Source organism: Abrus precatorius, unplaced genomic scaffold (assembly GCF_003935025.1).
Source record: "Abrus precatorius isolate BTA unplaced genomic scaffold, Abrus_2018 Scaffold9, whole genome shotgun sequence".
Taxonomy (NCBI): Eukaryota; Viridiplantae; Streptophyta; class Magnoliopsida; order Fabales; family Fabaceae; genus Abrus; species Abrus precatorius.
In genome coordinates, this window is record NW_020874439.1 from 25029982 (window position 1) to 25054846 (window position 24865).

Here is a 24865-nt window from a genome sequence, read left to right on the forward strand (position 1 = left end):
TATAAAGGGGTTGGATAACCATTAAGTCAATTAGTAGTCTGGTATAAGCAGAGCCTTTGTGTAATCATTTGTGTATAAAATAATATCATTCATTTCTAATCTTTCATAATCTTTTTCTCAATGTCTTATTTTCCTTTCTACAAGCACTGCTAAGATACCTTTACGTAGTTTTGATGTTTGTTTAAGGAAAAATTACGAAGACATGTTAACTCTGTAAGACTGTCAAACTAAAATTTTGTATCCAACTTCGACAAGTTGGGAATTTAACATTCATTAACTCTCAAAATCATCAATGCAAATCACTAACGGATACACTGTATTATATAAATAAATAGTAAACCAAATCTAACTCAACCAAAGTAGATGTTACATACTTTCTCTCTACCAAAACAAATTATTTAAAATCTATCATATATATAAAAAAATCATTAGCAAATATAAATAAACTCCTATATATTTACTGTTTAAAGAGTTTCACATTTATAGATATCTTTTGCTACACTAAGTTAATGGATTAAAAAGATGATTCATTACTCACACACACATTCGTGTGTGAATACATACCAAATATGATATTTGCTTCACATAATTAAACCCATTGTGTTTATAAAGTATATAATTTTTTTAATCCAAGGAGTCTGGTCACATGGGATAGGGAATGAAAATAGGGCACACGACATTAAAGAAGATTGTTCCCGTACTCAAAATTTGCTCACAGTGTTGTAAGAAAGCCCATTTATAATAGAGATTTTCAGGAGTTGGTACCTGGGACAATTTTTGTCATTTTGGCTTGGGCTAGAAGAGATCTGCCATGGTTAATCATGATCTTAAAACAGTCTTTTAACAATACATAATTCACACATAATGTTATCTGATGTCGTGAGTGGGATTCCTATCAAAATTCCTTCTAGTTAAATATTGATAAGGGCTTACTCATCTTGAACACCCATGGCTTGTGTTTAAAGGATAGGAATCGACGTGCACAACCTATGGATTTCATCACGAATACGGAGATAAGACTCGTATATTTAATTGGTATGCTTGTTTTTGTCTTGAAGAGATCCTCCTTTGGTTTAATTAGCAAAATCTTAAAAACATTATTTCTGGTTACGTTATACCAAATGTATGGTTTAAGGGATTGAGTGGAAATTTCTTCTTCGAGTCAAATATACACACAAGGATGCAATAGTTTATGAACCCTTTAAATTTCTTCTCAAAATCACAAATATTCTGAGGGTTATTAGATATGTTGAGGAGATATTCACATTAATTTTTAAAATTTATTGCGTGTATAAATTAATTTCTCACATTTATAATTTTAAATATTAATCTTTAAGATTAAGAAGCATTAATTGTTTTAATCGTTGTCATTGAAAAATAATAAAATTAATATGATAATTGAATGATAATTTATTATGTTAAATTATATATTAAAGTCTATTATGTACATAAAATGACGTCGTTTTAAGACATCAGGCTAATAATTGATTTCAGTCATTCATTTTAAAATTATCATAGTTTAACTCTTTCTCTTCTTCTTTATCTTGATTATGTCATTTTTCATCTATACATTTTTTTCAGGTAAATACTATAGTCTTTGGTCCTGTACTTGAAAGTGCTTTGTAGTTTTAGTTTTGTGATTGACAACGTTATTTTATGGAACTTAAGATAGAGATTGACAATTGACCATTGACTTGTTAGCTCATACTTTTGTTCTGTTAATTTTTTGCGTTAATTTGACTCAATAAGTTGATGATCGTTATACGATTTTTATTTTCATTCACCCAGCATGACTTGGATGTGCAGTTTGAATGTTAATGATGTGAAATAAAATTGAATAGAAGTAGACAATAACAATAATAGAAGAAAAGAAAAGAAAAGCAAAAATAAACTTAGAATGCCTCATATTGGCTGACCAAGAAAAATAGGAAGTGATTCTAAACCTTTTTATGTGATATGCTTTCTCCGCAATCACAGTTGGAAGCTAAGATAATTTATATTACGCCACTTCAAAAGGTTTTCACGTCAAACATTAATGCTTCAAACTGAGACAAATAAACTTAGAGCTAAACCCTTACTATATTCTATAAAATTTTCAGAATTGGGCAAATTAATTTTTCACAATCTCAACTTTGCAGTGTAATTGATGCAGAATATAATATATATATATATATATATATATATATATATATATATATATATAATAGATAATTGCATAGACCTATGGAAGAAAGTGAAATTGAAATTTTGAGAAAAGAATGAAGAACAAAAGCAGAAACTTGAAGAAGAAGAAGAAGAATGTTACATGAACGAAAATAACAAAAAAAATATTAATAGAATTAATTTTTTTTAAAAAATAATTTATTGAAAACATCTTTAAAAGTTATAAAACTAAAATAAATCAAAATAAAGTTAAAAAAATAAAGTCAAATTTAACTCTTAAATTAGAGAAAGAAAAAAAAAACATTAATTTTACCTATTTATAATTTTAAATATTGTTTTAAAGTTAAGAGTCATCATATCTTTTAGCTTTTATCATAAAAAAATTTAAAATGTAAATAACAGAATAATAATTTATCAGTAAAGTCACTTCAGATATAAAACTACGTAATTTTAAGATCTTAAAAATAATTTATTTTTATTGTTGAATTTTGAAATTTTTAACTTTTATGTTTTTTCATCTTTTCAATGATTATTTCTTTTTGGCCTCGCAGAAGGCAGCTCTAATCTTATTATTATTTAGACACATCATTTTTTTTTCTATTTTAAGACGTATGCATCCAAATTTTTGCGCAATAATATTAGCATTCGCAAATGAAACACAGACAGGTATAGATGTAGAGTACAAATATTTAAGCCTTTTTCTTTATAAACAAAAGAATATTATTATTAACGAGTATAAGTAGTCATATTACAATAAATTAAGTTTTAGTAATAATTATTGAAAATTTTATAGGCAAAAAAGTAATTATAAATTTTTTACTGATAATTATTAATTAACTGAATTATCCAATGCCAATAAACATATTCTCAAACATTGTAACAAGTATTGGCAGAGTGCAGAGTGCAGATCAAGAAGAAGCGTTTTTTTAATAAGCAAAAGAATATTATTATTAAGGAATACAAAATGTAGTGAAATCCATTACAAAGATTATGATTGATCATGTCCTAAATAGGCGTGGACCAGCAAAAAAAACTCTTACAGAACACAGCCAAATCACTATAACTCTTTCAACACTAAATGATAACATTCCAATGCGATGTTTTAATTTTAATTTGTATAAACTCCAACTTTGGCAGCAACTTCAATAATCCATCAATGGAGTTGCAAAGCTTCTGTCAACGTTGCCTCACTGTTAGATCAAGCGTATCGTTTTCAATCAAACCTGTTGAAGGAGGTTGGAAATAGCATAATTAATATTAGGAAGTCACAAAAGGTCCATCCTTCAAGAGTATTGTTTTAAACTATGATTATATGATTTTTTAATAAAATTATATGAAAGAAAATTGTAACGCAGCTTGAATTTGATTATATAAAAATCTTATTCAAAGGAATAAATTTGTAATAAATAATGAGGTTAATGAAAGTGCATAAAATAACTTCTTTCCATGATAAGAACAAAGAGAAAAGGGAAATTAACGTTCTTGTTTGGATTGTCACATAAAGATTATTTCAGCATCAACAGGGTTCATAAACTCAATTTGGGGTGTACAAGGTAGAAACAAAACTAAATTTATAAACAGTTCAACAAAAAAATCATTTATTTAATGCTTTTCATTTCTTTTATCACATTACATTACCCATCATATTTATTATTCTTTTCTCTGCTGTCTATATAAACAATAAAGATGTATTCATCAAACATTCTCCAAAAGAGAAAAAAAGTAGAGATGATGATAAAATATTTTACCAAAGAAAAAAAGGAAAAAAAATAAATAAATAATACGATACAAGAATAAATAAAAATAAAGGTGAATATATTTGTGTGTTTATGTGATTGTTGTGAAAATAAATTCACAAGAGTAGTAAACAAAAGTGTTAAAAAAACAAATACAGAAATAATAGCATGTAAAATGAAAAATAATGAAAGAGTTGCATAGTCATGGTAAGAAGAAAAAATAGGGATTGGGGCAGCTCCTATTGAAAGCTCCCTTCACTCCAATATTAAAAGATGAAGGTAACCTCATCTCCTAATTCATGCAAACCCTTGACTTTGAACACATATTTTTACAAAGGCAGAGGTATCCATGAACAAGCAGTAGAAGTAACACCATCGTATCCTTTCATGCTTGGAGCTAAAGGAGCTTCAATATGGATTGATACCCAATAAGCTAACACTACAATATTGATTTACAAGGAAGAGAGAAGGGTTAATTGTGATGTCCATTCATTACAAACCCCCTGTTTATATAGGCCAGGAAATAGAGTTTGGTGAAATCTGGACAAGTAGAATCTCGATGTCTAGAAATTAATTGATTATTATATATTGTATTAATTAATTTTTAAATTGATTTGTATTAATAATTAAAGTCATATTAACTTTTTAAATATGGATTAATGTTATTTATGATTGTACAACTCAGAGAAGTTAGCACTTCATTCAAGGATCATTTTTGCTGAGCATTATAGCGTGTACAACTCAGCAGTATTGGTTAGTCTCTAAATTATTTAGGTTTATGGAATTTAATTTGTTTTTAAGCAAATTATGTGTCTCTGAATATTTAATACAATTGCTGTCATCTGAATGAAATCAACATTTAATAAATAGAATTAAAAATGAAAATCAAATATAATAATTTATGAGATTATGACTAATATTACTCTTAGTTAATCCTTACTTTTATTTAAATATTTTTTTTCTAAAATATAAATGCTCGTTGCATTTTTTAATGTATTAAATTTACTTTTGACTATTATAAAATTTTACTCTAACCATTTAAAATTTACTTGTCAATTATTTTTTTAACAGTGAAATATGCTCAGACAATATAAATAAAGACAAACCAAGTGAAGAAAGAGGGGTTTATTCTATTAACTTTAAATGGTTGGAACGTACTTAAAATATCTCTTTTTCTTATCTCTTTAAGCGCTGAACAAGAATAATAAAACAAACTTAGAAGGAGACAAAGATGTAAACATATACATCCATTGTCTTTATTTTAATATATATTAAAGAGTTTATGAATAACTTGTTAAAAATTAAATTATAAGTTATCATTTATTATTTAAATATATTTTATATTTAGATATATCATTTATTATATAAAAAAATTTAAATAAATCGAGTATCCAATTCAACTCTAATTTTTTTTATTATTCAGACACATTTTATATATATATTGCAAAAACAGTATGCTTGTTATTGAGGCAGAGTGAATTAATTTCACAAGTAAAATCAATAAATATAATTTGGATTGGCTTTTAAGGTCAAAAAAAGGTTGTGTTTTTTTACCGACTAATTATGTGTATAACTTGTCTCAGTTTCATAAGAAATTTTGCTGTTTATATATATTTTTTAACTAATCAAAGATAATTTTATTTAAGTTAAGCTAAGTAAGATTATTGTAAAGGTAAAACTTTCTTTTAAAATATTTAATACAGCAACACTCAACTTAAAATTACAATTTAAGTTGAAACAACTTACCTGTTAATTCATGTGTTTTATAGTTGTTTTTTTTTTATAATAAAAAAGTTATGAACTGAGGAATATCTTAATGGGAGTTCCCTTCACTCCAATGCCAAAGAAGAAGATAACCTCATCTCCCAATTCATGCAAACTCTTGACTTTTTGAACTATGTTGTTTCTATGAGGTCAGATGTATCCATGAATTAGCAGCAGAGATAACCATTATATCCTCTTAGAATAGGAGTTCAGGAACTTCAACGTACTATTTTTAACATAATTTAATTTAATTTTTATTAAATTTTCATCATTTTAATGCACACTATTTATAGGTATAGAATTAAGTGAATTTTTTAATATATACGCAATTATTAAATATAAAATTTTATTTTTTAATTATTAAATTATATGTATATTTATTTTAAAATAAAATATTAATGCATTATACAAACTACTAAACTAATTAATAATTAATGTTATATTAAAATTTTAAATATGAATTAATACAATGTATCATTTTATTTGATAAAGTTAATTTTAAGAAAAGAAGAAAGAAAGAAAAATTTATTTAATAATAACTTTGTGAAGATAGTACATCATTCAAAAATCATCATGATTAGAATAATTGTATATTACTTTATTGTTTGACTGGTTAATCCTTAAATTATTTAAATTTTAAATTATTTTATTTTATATACATATATTTAGTGCAATTATATATTGTCATCTGAATAGTCAAATTTTATTTAATAGGAATTAAAATTTAAATTCAAATATTACATTATTTATGTATGACTATAATTAGTCGTCAGTGTTTATTGTTATTTTTTTCAAAATATTTTTTACTAAAATATAAATGCTCATAGCATTTATTAATGTATTAAATTTACTTTTGACTATTATAAAATTTAAATTTGATCATTTAAAATTTAATTGTTAATATTTTACTCAATTTAATTTGTTTATTATATTCAGTGATAAATTTAATAATGTATTTTTAACAGAAAAAAAATGTTCAGACAATATAATAAAGATAAAACGAGTGAGTGAAAGAAAGGTTTACTCTTAACAACTTTGAAAAGAAGAGGAAGACAAAGTTGCAAAGAAACACAATTACACTTACTCTTCTTACATGGTTTAATAAATAATATAATATAAGATTGCCAAAAGGAAATAATTGCTATCATGATTTTTATGCCGTGTTATTTCATTTGTGTAGTTTTGTTGCTCAGTTATCCAGGAATCAAAAAGCCGTATTAACTTGGTGTATAAGATTCTGATTATCAAAAAAAATAAAAAATAAAAAATATCATATATATAATAAATTAAAATTTTGTATCCAACTTGCACAAGGTTCATTATGTGTTGAGTCAAATTTTTATAACTCGATGAGTATATTCATTTTTGGATTATACTCCAATAAAATCAAGTGATGGTGATGGGTGGTGTTCAAAGGGATGATTAGAGTTACTGACTTGGTGGATTCTCAACCACTGACAGGGATGACAATGTTACATGCAGTGGAGCTTCTGACCATGTGTCATGGTGTCCACTTTGCTTGACATCTTAGAGTATCAGATATAATTCTTGAATCAAATTGTTTGAAAGTGGTCAATGAGGCATTGAATGCGATGATGAATTAAACTATGCATATTATTCACGTGAATTATGCATAATAGATAGCTAATGATTGACTACATCGAACAGGCTAAGGTATTGATCGGATTAACATTAAAATATACCTCTTCGAATTGTACAAACCTTCGGTGAATTGCTTTCATTACTTGTTTTGCTTTCCCCAAACCAACAAAAAATACTTGCATTAACATCTATTAACTCCAGAAATCCTCAAAACAAAATCATTCAAAGATACATTACAAGTCAAATCTAACTCAACCAAGGTAGAGTTACATACTTTCTTTCCACCAAAATAAATTATTTAAAATCTATCATATAATTAATCATATCAAAGTGTTTAACGTTTAAAGATATCTTTTAATACACTAATTTCATGGACAAAATCCCAACATGTTTGTTAATTTAAAGATACCTTTGACTATCAAATATGTCTTGTTATTCTCTCACACGTACGCGTGCTTGAATCCATATCAGATATGATATTTGCATTTCTTCACATCATTACCCCCATGGTGTTTTACACGGTGTCCATATTCAAGAGCAAGATGAATAAGGGAATAAAAATAGGACACAACCCATTAAAAATTTAAAAAGATTGAACCCATACTCATTATTCATTCGCAATATCTTCACGTAAGACATTCCATTTAGAGTTGATTCTATTTTTGTCTTTTTGGTTTGTCTAGATAAGAATCTACCATGGTTAATCATAATCTTACAACATTGTTTTGACAACACATAATTGACGTAGGACATGATATCTTGACAATACATTATTGGTTTGCTTGGTTTTGTCTTGAATAAATCCTCTTTGGTTTATTTACCAAAATCTTGAAAACATTTTATAGTTTTGAGTTATGTATACCAAATGTTTGGTTTTAAAAACAAGTTGTACCGATGCTATAGTTTATAATCTTTCGAATTTCTTTCGAAAATCTCAAATTCCAGTTTTGTCAGATAGTTTAGTAGGAATGCTATCTGAAAATTTTATCTAATAAAAAAAATTAAAGATTATTACTAAATTTGCTAACTCACATTACATATGATGGGTAAGACAATGTTTGAGAGTGGACAAGTTATAATTTTCATGAGTTGGGTAAGAAAATAATCTTGGTTACTTTTAAGATACAACACCTTTCATTTGAAATCACAAAGCTTTATATGCATTTTGATAAGCTGTAGCAGTTTTCTATGCTTCTACGTTCCTTTTGACGTTATAAGAATTTATAGAATAAAGGATACTTGCAAAATCTTGTTCTTGTTTTTTACAAGGTTTTACTTTTTTTTTTCTTTCAGCTAAGAAAAATTAATATTATTAAGGGATACAAATGGTACTCCAATCCATGTGCAAATGTAATTCGACAAATCTCTAAATTTATTAAATGTTTAAATATTTATTATATAGTATTTTTAAAATCTAGTTACTAAATCATTCACTAATCAGTTATTGTAGGAAATCATCCGTGATTTGCGTATACATTGATAAGGAATATATACAAATTACAAGCTATAATTTAGGCTAACCTTTAGACAACTAATGCTAAAAGATATACTTAAAATAATAAAAATTATTTTATATAATAATATCTATGTTATTAAATTAGTCTTTCAAAAATCTAAAATATCACGAAATGTTAGTTTAGTCTTAAAAAATAAAAATCACCATTTAAATCTCTGAAACATTAAAATTTTGGTCCATTAAATTAATTTTAAAGATTAAATTGATTTATTTCTTTTTTATGAACTAATGTAACAAACGTGAATCTATAAGTATGTTGTTTTACTAAAAATATATCCTCAAAGATTTAAACAAATTTCATTATATTAGTCTTATATATGAAAATAAAATTAAAACAAGATGTGGATCCTTAAAGAGGACCAATGTGATTAAAAAAAATTATTTAAGAAATGATGTAATATATTACATATTTTAAAGATTAATTTAATAAAAATATATTTGAAAGACTAAAAAGATGATAATTTTTGTTTGACAAATGATTTTATTAACTAATTTTTTTCTCAATATTTTATAGCTTGTCTTGTCGGCAAAAAAATCAAACTCTTTATTTTGGTTGACATGAGAATTTTTTGTCATACTTGAACAAATACAGTTAGCTCCCAACAACTCACCATATTAGAGGAAGTTTTTTAACTTGTAAATATAAATGTTTAAATTTGATCATTTAAAATTTAATTGCTAATATTTTAATAATTTTCTTGTTATATTACAAATTATAATTAAATTTTTTTTATTGAATTCAATGATAAATGCAATAATTAGTTTTTTGCAAGAAGTAATCTGTTCAAATAATATAAAAATAAAACAAAATAAGTGAAAGAAAGTTTTATTCTATTAACTTTTTAAGTTGCAACCTTATTTAGAATCTTCTTTGCTTTTTGTTTGAACACGAAAGAAGAAATAGATTGTATCACACATTTTTTATACTATATTTTTCAATCATTTACATGTACTCTCTTTATAAGTCAAACTATTAGTAATTTTTCTCATCTTATTTCACTACTAGAATTTTAAGAATTTCAAAAAAAAAATTGCAAAATTAAAAAAAAAACATATTTTATGTAAATTTTGCAACAAATTTATTGTCACAGGAACATTTGTGTGTAATTATTTTGAAAAGGGGAGCAGATAAGATTAGCATTGAACATTGTAAACAAGAAATGAGAATAGTCCCATCCTCTTTTTAAACTCTTAAACAACCAAGCACTCTACTTCTTTCAGAAACAATGAAAACGTTCAAATACAATAATTTTAATTCGTTGAAACTCCAACTTGGGCATCAACTTCAATAAACAATAATCTCCATGCAACTAGGTATCCGCAGACCGACACATGACCTATGAGATAAAAGAGATTGAGAATAACGATTATATAACAATAAATTGATATTAGGAATGTCATAAGAGGCATGCTTAAAATTATTAGAGAGTATTTTTCTAAAAAATTTACATACAGACAAGTGTTAAAAACAATTATTGAGAGAGACCATGATAAAAAAATAGGAATTGAAAAAACAACCCTTGTTGAAGCTCCCTTCACTCCAAAACCAAAAGATTAAGCAACCTCATCTCCTAGTTCATGCAAACCCTTAACTTTGAATGCACGTTTTTTCGAAGCCAAGGGTATTCATGAGCTAGCAGCAGAGGTAACCATCATATCCTCCGGACTTGAGAGTTTGGGGAACTCCAACATGCATGGATGATACCCAATACACTAACTAAAGTAGACACTGAAGTAATGTAATAAGAGAGTGATGTAATAAGAGAATGATGTAATAAAGAAGAGAGAAGGGTTAAATGTTGATATCCATGTATTAGAAATCATCTGTTTATATAGACTAAGAAATGTGATTTGATAAAATCTTGGCCATTAAATTTAAATAATTAAATATGTTAAAAAATTCAAAATAGGATCTCGATACCCAGGTACTATTTGGTGAATTTTTATATTTATATATTGTATTAATTAATTTCCTAATCAATTCTAATCTAATTAATAATTACTGTTATATTAAATTTTTAAATATGAGTTAATATGGTGTATAATCGTGTGCAAACTGGCGCACGTTATTCAAGGATTCTGATAAGCATGCTTGTGGCCCTTTACATTGTTTATTTTTTTGATTGATCTCTAAATTATTTTAAGTCTACATAATTTAATTGATTTATTAACAAAATATTTTATCTGGACTTATTCAATAGAATTATTATTATTTGAATGGAAACAACATGTCTATCTTATTAATAGGAAATCTTAAGTCCTTTTTTAAAATTAAATTAATAAATACTAAAAAATAATATAAATGGTAATATAACAATTAAAATAAAATAATTGTATTGGAACACAGTTTTATACTCTTTTGTATATTATCCGTACGTGAATGATTTAATAAAACAATAAATTTTACAAGTTTAATTATAAATAAATTTTTTTGTCTGTAGTTCCTGATTCTAAAATATTTTTAATTTTTAAATTAAAAAAATTATTTTTTTGGTCTATAATTTTGTTTACTATTTTTTGCGTCAAATAACTAACTGTAATATAGATAGATATTTCATATGGATTTAATCTGTTTACAATATAGATAGATTTATTGACAGATTTTTTTAAAAGAAAAAAAAATAATTATCTATCTGTATTAAAATATATAAAAAAATTTAATGTTATATTTATTAGATACAACATATAATTAATTTTTTAAATTGAGATATTAAATTAAAAGGTGAAAGTATAATTAAATATTTTTTATTAAATATATTTATTACATTAAAAATATTTTATATTATAAAATTTTTATATGTATAAAACATTTACTACACATTAGTATTTAATGTTATATTTATTAAATACAATATATAATTAATTTTATTGTGAGAAACTAAATTAAAAGGTAAAAATATAATTAAATATTATATTTATTAATTATAAAATATTTATTGCGTTAAAAATATTTTGTATTAGAAAAATTCATTATCAACAAAACAAGTAATATTAGAAATTTAATACTTAAATATAATACATATATACATTTTGCATTAAAAATTATTATTCTTTGTTTTGTTTTTATTTGAATTAATTTTAATTTATAAACCCATTTTAAAAATAAAATAAATTGTTTACTAACTTTCGTTACTTTATTAAATGAAATTATTTTAATCTTAACAAATAAGTTTTTTAAATGGCTAAAAAAGTCTTACTTACCACATTTTATACGGAATGATGTATATATTTTGGCTCAATTACGAAAGATATATTTTTTTTTCATAAAAATCAATTATATTTAAGTCAAATATTTAGAAAAGTTGTATAGTTAGGATTTGAGTGTGAAATTATTGATTAAATTAAAACAAATCTATTCACTTACTATAATTTAAAAATGAAAACTTAAAATTATCAATTAAATATTATGATGATTAACTATATTTCTTTCTCTTAAAATTATCAATTAAACAGTCGTACAGTTATATATTTAAAATTTATAAGATCGAATAGTGGCAATATTAAATGTTATAATTAAAAAAATTATTTTCAAATATTTTTATATTTTAGTAAATTATTTTTTATTATTTTTATTGTCATTTTATGTTAATAAATAATATTTGTTTGATAAAAATAATAAATAAATGAGACAGGTAATATATATTATTATATTTAATGTTCACTTCACGTTACTATTAATGTTATATTGTTTAGAAGAAATATATATATATAGTGTGTTTGGTATATAACGCTAATATATGTTTCTTTTATAATGTCTAAAATTTAAAATCTCCATTAAATTAAAATATAGTGGTAATTTTTTTCAGTGGCAAGGAGAATATGAAGGTTGGATCTACTCTAATGAGTACTTAAAACATAGTTAAATGACAGTTGTCTCTTTACCTATAGTTTAAGATGAACGTGGATGGGTCTGCTTCTCAAAGTGTTGGGTTTGCTAGATGTGATTGCTTTATTCGTGACAGTTATTGAGGGTGTCCACGAGTCAAGTTTGAGTTTGGGAGAAAAAATAATTCAAACCGATTAAAATGGATTGATTTAGTTTGGTTCAGATTTATAAAAAAAATTTAAAAATTTGAACCAAACACAAACGGGTTGGTTCAGTTTGAATCATTGAATTATTCGATTAAATAATATAAAATAAAAAATGTATAAAAAATAGAAAAAAAATTATTTTTTTTCATTCAAATAATTCTTGATACATAATTTTAACACAATTACATAATATTTCGACACAAACACACAAATTCAAAACAAGTCTCAATTCAAAACAAAAAAACTAAATTCAAAATAAGTGTCAAAGATCTTTATATGAGTCACGTGATTTACTACTAAGTAATATTCATTGGGTTATTTGGATATATATTCGGGGGATCGGGTTGGCACAGTGCCACTTGTTATCCGAACCAAACCATGTTGTTTGATTGGTTTGGATCAAATCAAACCTATTAATCATTGGTTTAAATCATTTTTCGGTTTGGATCAGTTTGGATTATTGGGTTCGTTGATTTATCTGATCCGATGGACACCCCTAACAGTCATAGTAGACTCCTTGCTGAATTTTATGGTGCCTTAGATCCCTGTCTTTCTCTTGCTGCTGACCTTTTGAAGATTTATTGGGGAATCAATCTTGCTGTCCTAAAGAACTTTCAGATAATCTGGATTAAGAGTAACTCAAAGGAGGCTATTTCCCTTATTGTTAATTTTTCTAATTATAATTACCCTTTGTTTTATATAGTTAGAGAGATTAGGATCTCGTTGAAAGGTATCCGCTTTATTAGATTCAATTATGTTCTTAGAGAAGTTAATCAATGTACTGGTTGGCTTGTTAAAGTTAGGACTGGTTATGGGATGTCTTTTTATCGTTTTGATCAGACTCTCTCTTCTTTACATCCTTTCTTAAACTTGGATGCTTTAGGTTCATGGCATCCTAGATGTGTTTCTTAGGCCTTTGTTGTCTTTAAACTTTTTAACCTTGTTTACTAGCAAAATATATATATATATATATATATATATATATATATATATAATTAATAGGAATAATAGTTCCCTGGTAGATATTGTGACCAAAAAATCTGATATTGGTTTGAAAGAGATTGATTTTAGATTGAGAAACAGCAAGTCTATTTTGTTTTACAATATTTATAAAAATATTTATATGCTTGAAATGTTGATCAATGGAATGAAAAAAGATTAAAACATCATCAATATAGACAATAACAAATTTGAAATAAGGATTGAATATATAGTTCATGATTTTCTGAAATTCAGAAGAGCATTTTTAAGACCAAAGGGCATTACGATCTATTCGTATTGTCTAAAAAGAATAGTAAAGGCAGTTTTGTATCTATCTTCTTCACCGATTTAGATTTGCCAAAATCTATATATATAATATTTTATACTATTACATTTTTTCAATTATTATGTGTATATTAATAAAATTGCAAAAAAATTACTTTTTAAAAAAACTTGGCCAATTAAGGAAAAAAACTTAGTTAATAAGAAATGATTTGCTCTGAGTATTCTCTTTCTCCCTAAAACTTTCATGTCCAAACAATTCTTATAGGAAATTGCATTTATTTTAATTATTTTTTATCCTTAAAATAAATTGTCTTTAACGGTTCAAAAAATACTTTAAAAAAAAGTTAATATTAAAAAAATAACTGGATCAAAAGATAAATAAATATTAGTATTATATGTATAAAATAATTGTTATTTTGCATCTGTTTGGATTCCAATTTATATCATATCATATATTACAAATTGCATAATCATTTTCTGCGGCATTTTATCTGTTACGAGCTAGTAAAGTGTGATGGGAAAACTTTCATGGAAACACAATATAATAGTATCATTCGGGTAACCATCATATATTATAATTATCACCCAACAAATTTATGCTTATAACGATTTCAGTAACAGAAGCCAGAGCGAGAAAGATTCTATGATACGTACAAATTTACCTTAATTCAATACAATATTTTAATTTTATAAAAAAGTATTATTTATTTCTAGCAAAAAAAAAGTATTATTTAATTTTTTATTTTATCATTCATTTGTTATATTAATTAATATCTCATTAATTTATTATCTTGTACAAAATACACATTAATTATTAAAAATAAATTTATAAAAAATATTTATTTATTAATTTTATAAAATGACGATAGAAATAAATAAAATAAAATTGTTAAAATAAAAAAATACAGAAAAATGTAACTTGAGAAACAAATATGATATTCGAAGATTACGTGTGAGTTTTAAATTAAGCAGTTACTAGTGAGATCCATGTATGATTCTTCAATCATCAAAGACGAATATGGTCTCGTTATATTATAGTTTAATAATAGAATAATTTAAATGTTAAATTTTTTAAGTATTAATATTTTATTAAAAATAAATTGATAAAGTTTATATTTTATAAAAAATTATTAAGTATAATAATAAAAATTTAATATACAGCAGTCTTTCACTTTCTGAGTGGGCAACCGTAGTTCCTGCAAGGCGGGGAAGGAATCCACCAAATTTATAAATTATGTTGGAGATGAGCATCCAAGAATTATCCCAAAAACAACTGTAGGAATAGGTATAATCAATAAAAAAAATACATAATTTTAAAATACCCTTTTGATTTAATATAAGGATATCCATATCTTTTGACCTAACCTAAAGATAAATATTCCTTCAAATATATTAAAATAAATCAATTAATTAATTAATAATTAATAATAAAAAGATTAACTATCTAAGTAATTAAAAATAAAAAATAAATCAATTAATAATTAATAATAAAAGAATTAATTATCTAAGTAATTAAAAGATTAAAATAGAATTAAAATATAAAATATAAATAAGAAGATTTGACTTTGGAATATCAAATACTCTTTTTACTCTTTTTTATAAGAATAGAAGACTAAATTATAAGAATCAAGGAAAGTAATTAAATATATTATATTTTTTATAAATATAAATTTTATTTTAAAAATATTCATGATTTCAATTAATATAATTAATAATTTATATATTTGATGATACTAATAAAAAAAATAAAATTAATAATTAATGTATTTTAAATTTATTATTTATTTTTATAATAAAAATAAAAAAAATATTTTATTTTATTTTTTATAAAAAAATTAGAAAAAATAATATTTATTATTTTATACCAAAAGCTGATTTTATCTTACATATACTCTATTCTTACGTCACTGGAGAGAAAAATCTTAAATATTGTATCAGGGAACCAGAAGGGTGAGTATAGAAGATTCTGCATACACTGGAGGGTAGTCAAATCAGTGCCCTCTCCACCACAATAGTTAGTGCTTTGATAGTTGCCTCTCATACACTTTAATTAAGATGATTGAAAACATGGAAACCATAGATGGAGGAGTGGTGTCACATTCATTAAAACTTAACGTCAAAAGCAAATTCCCTTTTAATTTATTTCAATAATAATAGTCACCACTCACTAATACTAAACTCTATTAGCTTTAAATTACTTTGTTAGTGGTGGACAGTGTCAGACAAGTTTCATCTCCTTTCAAATGCGCATCTGGCCCCTCCAATTTACTACATCAACGTTATATATTTCTTTAGATAATTTTTTTTAATTTTCTTTCAAAATATTTATTTTCTCAAATTAACCTAAATTAGATACACGTTAACAACATAAATATAATTCATTAAATAAAAAATGATTAAATCAAATAATTTGTTATCTGTGCTAAAAAAATTATCTACAATTTAATACAAACTATGCTGCCAACACTAATATTTATTCTAACCCCTATCCGACAAAGCAAAAGCTAATGTCATCATAGACTGTATATTGTGTGACATAATTTTATGTTGTATCAAAAGTTGTGACTTGTAAATATAAAATTATAATCACACTAACAATAGCCCCTGTTAGAGATACCAGTTCTGTTGTGTTTCTATAGACACATAATATACAATATTAACAACTATTAACATCAGTGACTTCAGCGATAGGGTTTTATTTTTAAAAAAAATTAATAAAACATCTTATCTAATTTTTAATATTTTTTATACATAAATAGGAAAAAAAACGTTTTATTTAAAAAATAATAATTTTAATATAAATGAGAATATTAATTGTGTTTATTATCCGTGTATTATCCTTCTAAATATACAGATAAACAAAACAACGAGAGTAAATTAGGAATACATTATCTAAATTCTTAAGGCACGACAAATTATTAAACTGAAAAATAATTTATAATGCAATGATATTGTCATAGGATTCTAATCCGACGAGGTGAGGCATTTAGGATTGAAGAAGCCAAGAGATAATGTCAATAGCTATATATATATATATATATATATATATGAAAAAAAGATCTTTTACTTTGATTAAATCTAAAAGTTTTTAGACTTATATATCTGTAAAAAAGAATTTGTCTCATATATTTGGTTAAAGGAATTTATGCTTCTTAAAATTGTTATTTATTTTGGGCTTTAAGCCTCTTTTAATTATTAAAAAAAAGAAAAAGTTATTAATTTTTTTACCTAATCAAATTTATAATTACTAACATTAAACTTGACCGACTAAATATTTAATTGATTAAACAATTGACAGAAAATCAGTTAGATCACTCATTCAACAACTTGAAATATTAGTTAAAATCTGATTAAATTAATCCAGAATCACTTAAAATCAAGTAAGATTTGTGTTAAAAAAATGTTTTGAAACAATTTTCTTTTAAAAGATGATGTTTTAATATTTTATTTTTAATAAACAACGACTCATATACATAAGTTGTTATTAGATAATTTTTTATTTCAATGATTGGTTTAGTTTTAAAATATTGATTAAAAGCATCATAGAATTTTTTAAAATTTTAGTCAATAAACCTGAAAACACCTTTCAGATAACATGTAGGAAGAATTCTTTTAAATTAATTTTAGGAGATAAAATAAGCTCTAAAATTAATCTTTATCTTGACAAAACAAAAGTATGATACAAGAATATTCAACTCCGTTGACAGTTTGACTATAAATATTAAAGATAAAAAAGATTCCAATATCCTTTTGGCTAAACCTTTCTCTACATTAAGAACTTTTGCATAGATTTTTATCCCTCTAATAGAATGCTTTCATTTCTTCTTTTAGCTGATGGATTGTGCTTTCCATTTCTTCACTTCCCTTTGGATTTAGATTGCGATATGTATGTTGCTGACATGAATCACAACTTCACTTCAAAAACATCTGGAAACAAGAACCACACTCATTTAAAAAAGAATCAATAAATAAATAATATAATAAATAAATATAATATAATATATATTGAGTTAGAGAGTATTTGAGTAGAGAACTTTATAATGAGTAAAATAACATAATACAATTCTAAAACTTTAAAACAATAGATATATGAATTTATCTCTTTATAAACTCCTAAATTACTTATGTAAGACTTCATTCACACTTAATATCAACAATATTATATATATATATATATATATATATATATATATATAAGAATTGAATTTTATATATAAAATAAATAAAAAACAGTTCTTTCTTAAATATTTTTTAATTTTATATTTATGAACACGTGTACCCACACACATTCACAAACACAGAAGCTATATACATCACTTGCATCCGATTCATCTTAAATGGGTGAGATATGTGAATTCTTTGAATCTCAAAGATAAAATAAGATAGCATAAAAGAAAGTGTGTGAGATATAGAAGGGAGATAACCATGAAAATATATATATATAAATAAATAAAAAGTGAGGATATAGTTGAAAAAAAAGAGTAGTATTTGGAGCTCCCTTCACTCCAATTCAAAAAGATCAAGATAACCCTGTCTCCAAATTCATGCAAACCCTTGATTTTCGCATGCTTCTCAAGAATAATTTCTGCGAAGTCATAGGTGTTCATGAATTAGCAGGTAGGGTCTTCCATCACCTCCTTTCATAATTGGAGTGCTGAGAGCCTCAACTTTGACTTAGGAATTGTGATGCTATTGGAAACCTCAAACTGGGGTTTATATAGGCCAATACCTTAGCTTAATGTGTAATCTCAGCCATTAAATTTGAGGATCGAATATATCTATTGGAAGATCTCAAAACAGGATCTTGATGATTAAGGATTGGTGATTGTATTAATTTAACTTCAAATTATTCCTGTTAGTTGAGTTCCTTTTAATTGTCTGATTAGGATCTACAATTAACAGGGTATAAATATATTATGCATAACTTTAATAACGCTAGCTTGTGTGGGCATATTATCTTATGACTGGCAGATTTTTATTGACTAATTTTTACATATTTAAAAAATTCTACTATTTATATAGACATATTCATCGAGTCAGGTAAGATTAAGTATTTATCATGTAGATTCAAATTCAAGACCACAAGTTAAATTGAAATAACTTGTACCATTTGATTTTTGCGCTGTATGGTTTTTAAGTGAGAATTGATATAATATATTCAATACTTTTATTAAATTTTCAAACTAATTATTTTCTCCTTATAGAATCTATTGTTTTCGATACTTGCACAATTGTTACACGATACTTACACAATTAGTGCACATTTAGATGGACATCGAAAGCTCCAAAACTTCAATTTAAAAATATAAATATAGTTTAAAATTTGTGTTAACATGTTTAATAATTATTTGACATAATTAATGTTATCCTTAAACTTATGTTTGAATTAACATGATAGATTATATCATTTATGTTGAATTATTAAAATTATACTGATTTGTATTGGAAACTTGCATTTAAGAGAAAAAATTTCAAGCATAAATCATATCACTTTAAAGTAAAAGCTATTATCCATAATTAACTTCGTTCATACTCAAATTTATAAATATTCATCCAAATATACACTTAGTTTGTCATATTGTAATTAGTTAGTCAGCATGCAATGTAGACAGTTAACAAAATAATAAACAGAAATTATGATATCTAATTTTCTACCCCTGGGATTATGATTCAATGTCATTATTCTGGGCTATATCTAGAGGAATTTTGGAAAATAAAGTCAATTCTACACATCCCAAATCACTATCACCACTGATCGCTTGGTAGGCACGGTGACACTCAGATCAAACATCTTCTACAGATAATGGATACAACTCTGATTTTCATCCATCTAACCATGTACATAGCTAAAAGATTCATGTGAGAATTTGATGAAAGATCCTAGTGTAATACCTATTACCCATTGCAACTATTTAACATTCTATTAATCCATTAGAAACTTCTCTAGTTGATCAAGAAGTGTTTTTGCTAGCTCTGGAGCGAGATTTCTGTCCCTCTAATCTTGCTTCAAGTAGTTTTGCCATCAATGTGTTTTCCTTTACACCCTTAGGCAATTTGGTAGAAGACTCAGACTTGTCAAAATCTGAAACACTCAACTTTGATTTCCACAGTATTGCAGGGCTATTAGCATTGGCAGTAACTACAGATTGAACAAAAGAATCTTCCTTGCAAATACTTTCAGGATAAACTTTATCACCTTCTGATGACAAGGAACTGTTTCCAATCAGGTTATCAGGCCTGTGACTTGAGTTCATTCTCAGGATCCAAGGTCCATCACTTTCTTGTGGATTTTGTTTGGCCTCTTCATTTAATAGAGAATTGATGTCTTCTATTTCACTTGGTTTCCTCTTCACAAAGCAACTCTCATCATCATCACACAACATGTGTTTCGAGTTGGGTTTGTCGAGTCCATTGCCAGCAACCCTTTGTGGTTCAAAAAAGTGGGTGTCAATGGAATCTTCCTGAGTCATATTCTGAGGTGCACTTCCAGAGTCTTTTAGTGGAAAGGAATCCAATGAATGACAAGGGTGGATTTCCTTGAGCTCCTTCGGGGAAGAGTAACCGTATTTTTTCAAATCAACTGATCGTTTTGCATGCAGAAATGTTTCAATATCAAAACCTAGCTTGTCAACGATTGAATTTCTCTCTATTAAATCGCTGCCAGATTGAGCTAGCTTCATCTGCATGCGCTCGTCAAGCCAAGCTTCTGAAATATGAAGTATTAGCCTGTCAAGGTTATTCCCTTTAACCTGACACTTATCAGAATTCCGCCTAAGAGAATGTACCTCTTGTTCATAATCTCTTATCCCCTTGGCAAACTCATCGCACAAGTTCTCCAAAAGGATTCGTGCTTTTCTCTCTCTTTCAAGATTTCTTAAACAGCCAGTGAATGAAGACTTTACTTCCGAAAGCTCCCTGGCCAGCTTTCGATGCAAGTTTTCTGAATGCTTCCGTAACCTCCTCTCATTTTCTAGCTCTTCCTTGATTGATTCAATGGCAGCTTTAATTCTGTCATGTTCTTTGTTCTTCCTAACAAGTTTGTCCACTGTCATTTCTTTTATAAAGTTCTCCATTTCCTGCTTATTCATTTGCTTCTCTAGTAGTAATTCCTTTATTCGCGCTTGAGAGTGATCTAGTTCCATTTTTAAGGCTTTTACTACTGATATATTTGATGCATGCTGTTCTTCAAGACTCCAGATACGATTGAGAACCTTAAGCAATTCCGTGGATGTTTTGAGGTTGCCATTTGACTCTCCAATCATACCTTTGAAGTCTATGGAGCTTGTGGGAGTTACTGCACATTTATATGGTGCAACCTGTTTTAAACAAATGGCATATGCATCATGTTTTATACCATTTTCAAAGGATGAAAAACATTTTAAAAATTCTCAGATATAGAGAATGTTTCTAAGAGACATATATTTATACACATCATGACTTATAAATTAGGGTATGGGGTTCAGGCTAATCAACTTGGCCTCAAATAAAAAACTATGACATCATCAACTAACTGATTCATCTGTGTCTCTTTTAGAACTAAAAAGAGATTGTTGTTGAAGATTATCTCGGTAGAAGTCCATCACTTAAACCCATAACATTTTAAGTTAAACAAATGCAGGAAGAATGCTCAAACATCAAGACAGAAAATTTGAGTAATACATGTTCAACTGCATAATGACCTAAAGAGCTAAAACATTCAGCAGAAAATATTTATAACTGACTGCTCTAATAATTCAATTTTTAATTTAATTATGGACTACGAGAAGCATTTAAGTCATGCAGAATTTCCCTCAATTAGTCCACAATACAGTTATGACATATAACTACAGCCAGAATATGCTTCCCGTTATGTGGAGTATCAATTTTCTGTATATTGCTTCAAACCCACTAGATTTTACGATATTTAATCCAAGGCATAATGCGTCACATGATAATAATCACAAGAAATAATGTTCCTACAATTGAGCTAACACACTAAGAATTAAGAAATAATGTTCCCTACAAAAGAAAGCCAATGACAAGCACAGATAAAAAGCAAAAATGAAGAACCCAAAAGGGTAAAGGCAGTATCGTCATCATTTAAAAAATAGTATTTAAAGTAATATGTTTAAAGCTAAAAAACTGCCAAACTCATAATCACACCTTGCCAAGTAATCAAATGTTTGTTTGAACAATGAAAATTAGACACACAATCACTAGATATTCAAATGGATAAAAATCTACTTACTTCTGCTGAGCTACTGTAACAAGGAGATACCGGCTGTAGAGCACAAACATTTCTTTCAACTGATCTACGAGCGACTTGCCTTTTCAAGCTACTAGCAGATGTTGGCTGCAATAAGGCATAGGATACTAAAATATCATGAAAAAGAAAAGACACACTATACAGATACTTCTACATTCACCAAATTTTAACTTGAGGAATTGAATATTTATCAATCTCTATTTTCTCATTAATTCAGCTTCATGATGCTAGCCATCCTAGCAATGACATTAATGTAAGAATTCCTTACTCTGCAACTAAAAGCAATTTAAAATATTTCTTAAACTAATTGCAATATATGTAGAGTTATATTAACAACCATTGGGAACAATGTTAACTATAGGTGTGTAAGGGATCTGGGAAAAGAAATTCAATAGATCATATTCTAGCCAAATGGAAGCAATCGAATGCATTTATACCCCTCTGCAAATGCAGCTCCTAGCTAGTTTGTAATCTATCCCAGCTTCACTTAGAAATTGCACATATAGGGCAAGAAGAAGTGTTATCAACACACTCTTTCAAACATATTCTTAATTATTACCTGCTATTTATTGAAAAATGCAATTATGAGTGACTCATTAACTGGTTAGTGGGACCCACATCATTTTGTAAATCCCACTAATTTTTCACCAATGTTTGATCGTATATCCAAAATAGTGTATGGTTAGAATTTCTCAAAAGACAATGTGAGTTTATGATTTATGGACAAAGATTTAGAAAAAGAATGGCTGCAGGAAAAAGATGCGCTTGGATGGCCCAAAATAGATAATGAAGCTGTTAAAGAATGTGGGAGTATACAGAATCAATCATAAATGAAAAAATATATAGAACACATCTAAGCAACAATACATTTACAATGGTTTTAGACAATAACTGTAAAGTGAAGAAACCAATCAACATGGATGAAAATTGAAAACCAGCTAAGGAAAAAAATGAAGCAGACTTTCAGCAAGTAAAGCAATGTTAAAAAGATGAGAGTAAAAATCCTCTAAACAAGGAAGAAAGGGAAGGTCAACTGCATAATACTAAAACAAGACAAGTCAAAATGTAATTTTTTTTACACATCTAAACCACTTGCTTAACATACACAAAGTCACAAACCGACTCATTGCCAACTTTTAACTGAAATTTCCATTTGAGGCATAATAAGGGAATGTAACAAAATAATGGATAAAATTTAGCATACTAATAATTTAAAGAAAAAGTTTAAAGGCATGTATAAGCGTGTGATGGAACTTAAAGAGTGTGTTTGAAAATCCTTCATAATCATGTTGGAATGGGATCCACAGTTTGAGTGAAATTAACACCAATCCAAACACGCCATAGCTAAGTGGAACAGATGGGACACCCTACCCACCAAATCAAATCCTAAGGGAGCAGAGTTCCACAACAAGAATTGGTGAAGGGCTTAAGGCAACCAACAAGAAAGAAGACAAGGATAGAAATTAACACACACACACACCTGAATTAGCACAGAGGAAGCAAATCATACGTGGTAAAGTAAATAAAGTTTTTTGAAAAAAAAAATTGCAATGTAAAAATGAACAAAAAAACAGCAAAGAAAGTAAATTGTGATAAAACCTGATCAGAATCAGAAGGGGTGTCCGGGGGCTGAGCCACTTGGTTGTTCACTTCAGAAGCTGTGTCCTTAGGATGGAGGCGGTGACGGCGGCGGCGACGGCGGCGGAGGGTGGTTCCAGGCTTGTTGTTCATTTTGGGAAGTGGGGGGTGTTGGTGGGGCAGAAGTTCCCAGAGATTGGCACAGAGCTTTCTAGCCGAAACAGTTGAAGTGTGAAAGGTGAGGAATTCTTCAACCTTGTGATTAGCAAGACTATTATGCTGAGATGGAAGTTCAAGTCTCCATGTGGGTGGTGGAGTACAAGGGCCACCCTTTTTCCCCACCAAAACCACTCTTTGCTTCAACTTTTCCACCATTAATCCACCCCTTTTGTCCTCTCTCTCTTCACCTTTTTCTCTTCCTTCCATCACACTCTTATGTTACAACTCAATCTTCAAAATTCAAAGTTCATTTTTTTAATCTTTCTCTCTCCCCTTACTCTTTTAACAGTTTGATGGAAGTGATTCTCTTTTCTTTTGGCCTTCAGATTTGACAATGCTTCTGTGTCTTCTCTGCAGGTTTTCTGAACAAGTTACCTCTCAGTGAAGTGTTCACAAAATTTTAGCCACCTCAGCAGTTCATTCATAGTTGGGTCCACTGTTGTTGAGTTCTTATCCCCAACATCCTTGCTTTGGCTACCTTTGTCCCTTCTTTGAAATTGTTTGTGTTATTATGTCTTTGTTTTGCTTCCTTTATTTTTATTTCATTTAAATTTTGATTTTTATATGTATTTATTTAGTGTTTTTATTAAAAAAATTTAAAATCCAAGTGGTTATTGTTTCAAGGTTCACTAATTTTACTGTGATTAAGCCGGAAGCAAATAAGTAATAATAAAATATGTTTGAAATATTATACAGTATATTAAGTAATAAAATATAAATTATAAAAAGTAAATTATTTTAAAT

General features: G+C 26.8%; 1 protein-coding gene across 2 annotated transcripts; it reads right to left on the bottom strand.

The window, feature by feature from the left end:
- Positions 1 to 19591: 19591 nt before the first annotated feature.
- On the bottom strand, positions 19592 to 24603 carry LOC113849382 (uncharacterized protein At5g41620-like). Of its 2 annotated transcripts, XM_027479264.1 has the most exons (3): positions 23924 to 24603; positions 22307 to 22411; positions 19592 to 21395 (listed from the first exon to the last, which is right to left on the bottom strand). In XM_027479264.1, the coding sequence occupies exons 1-3, from the start codon at positions 24326 to 24328 to the stop codon at positions 20031 to 20033; spliced, it is 1875 nt and encodes a 624-aa protein (XP_027335065.1). In that variant the 5' UTR covers positions 24329 to 24603; the 3' UTR covers positions 19592 to 20030. The 2 variants fall into 2 exon arrangements, with proteins under 2 accessions (XP_027335065.1, XP_027335066.1); XM_027479265.1 differs by lacking the exon at positions 22307 to 22411 and having other exon boundaries at positions 19705 to 21395; positions 23924 to 24593.
- Between the last annotated feature and the right edge of the window lie 262 nt (positions 24604 to 24865).

Bases quoted from the DNA above. Each gene is read 5' to 3' on its own strand.
- LOC113849382 (XM_027479264.1), bottom strand. From the start codon at position 24,328: ATGGAAGGAAGAGAAAAAGGTGAAGAGAGAGAGGACAAAAGGGGTGGA. The intron at 22,412-23,923 runs GTTTTATCACAA...GCCTTATTGCAG, and splicing joins CCCCTTCTGATTCTGATCAG to CCAACATCTGCTAGTAGCTT. The intron at 21,396-22,306 runs GTAAGTAGATTT...TGTTTAAAACAG, and splicing joins GTTACAGTAGCTCAGCAGAA to GTTGCACCATATAAATGTGC.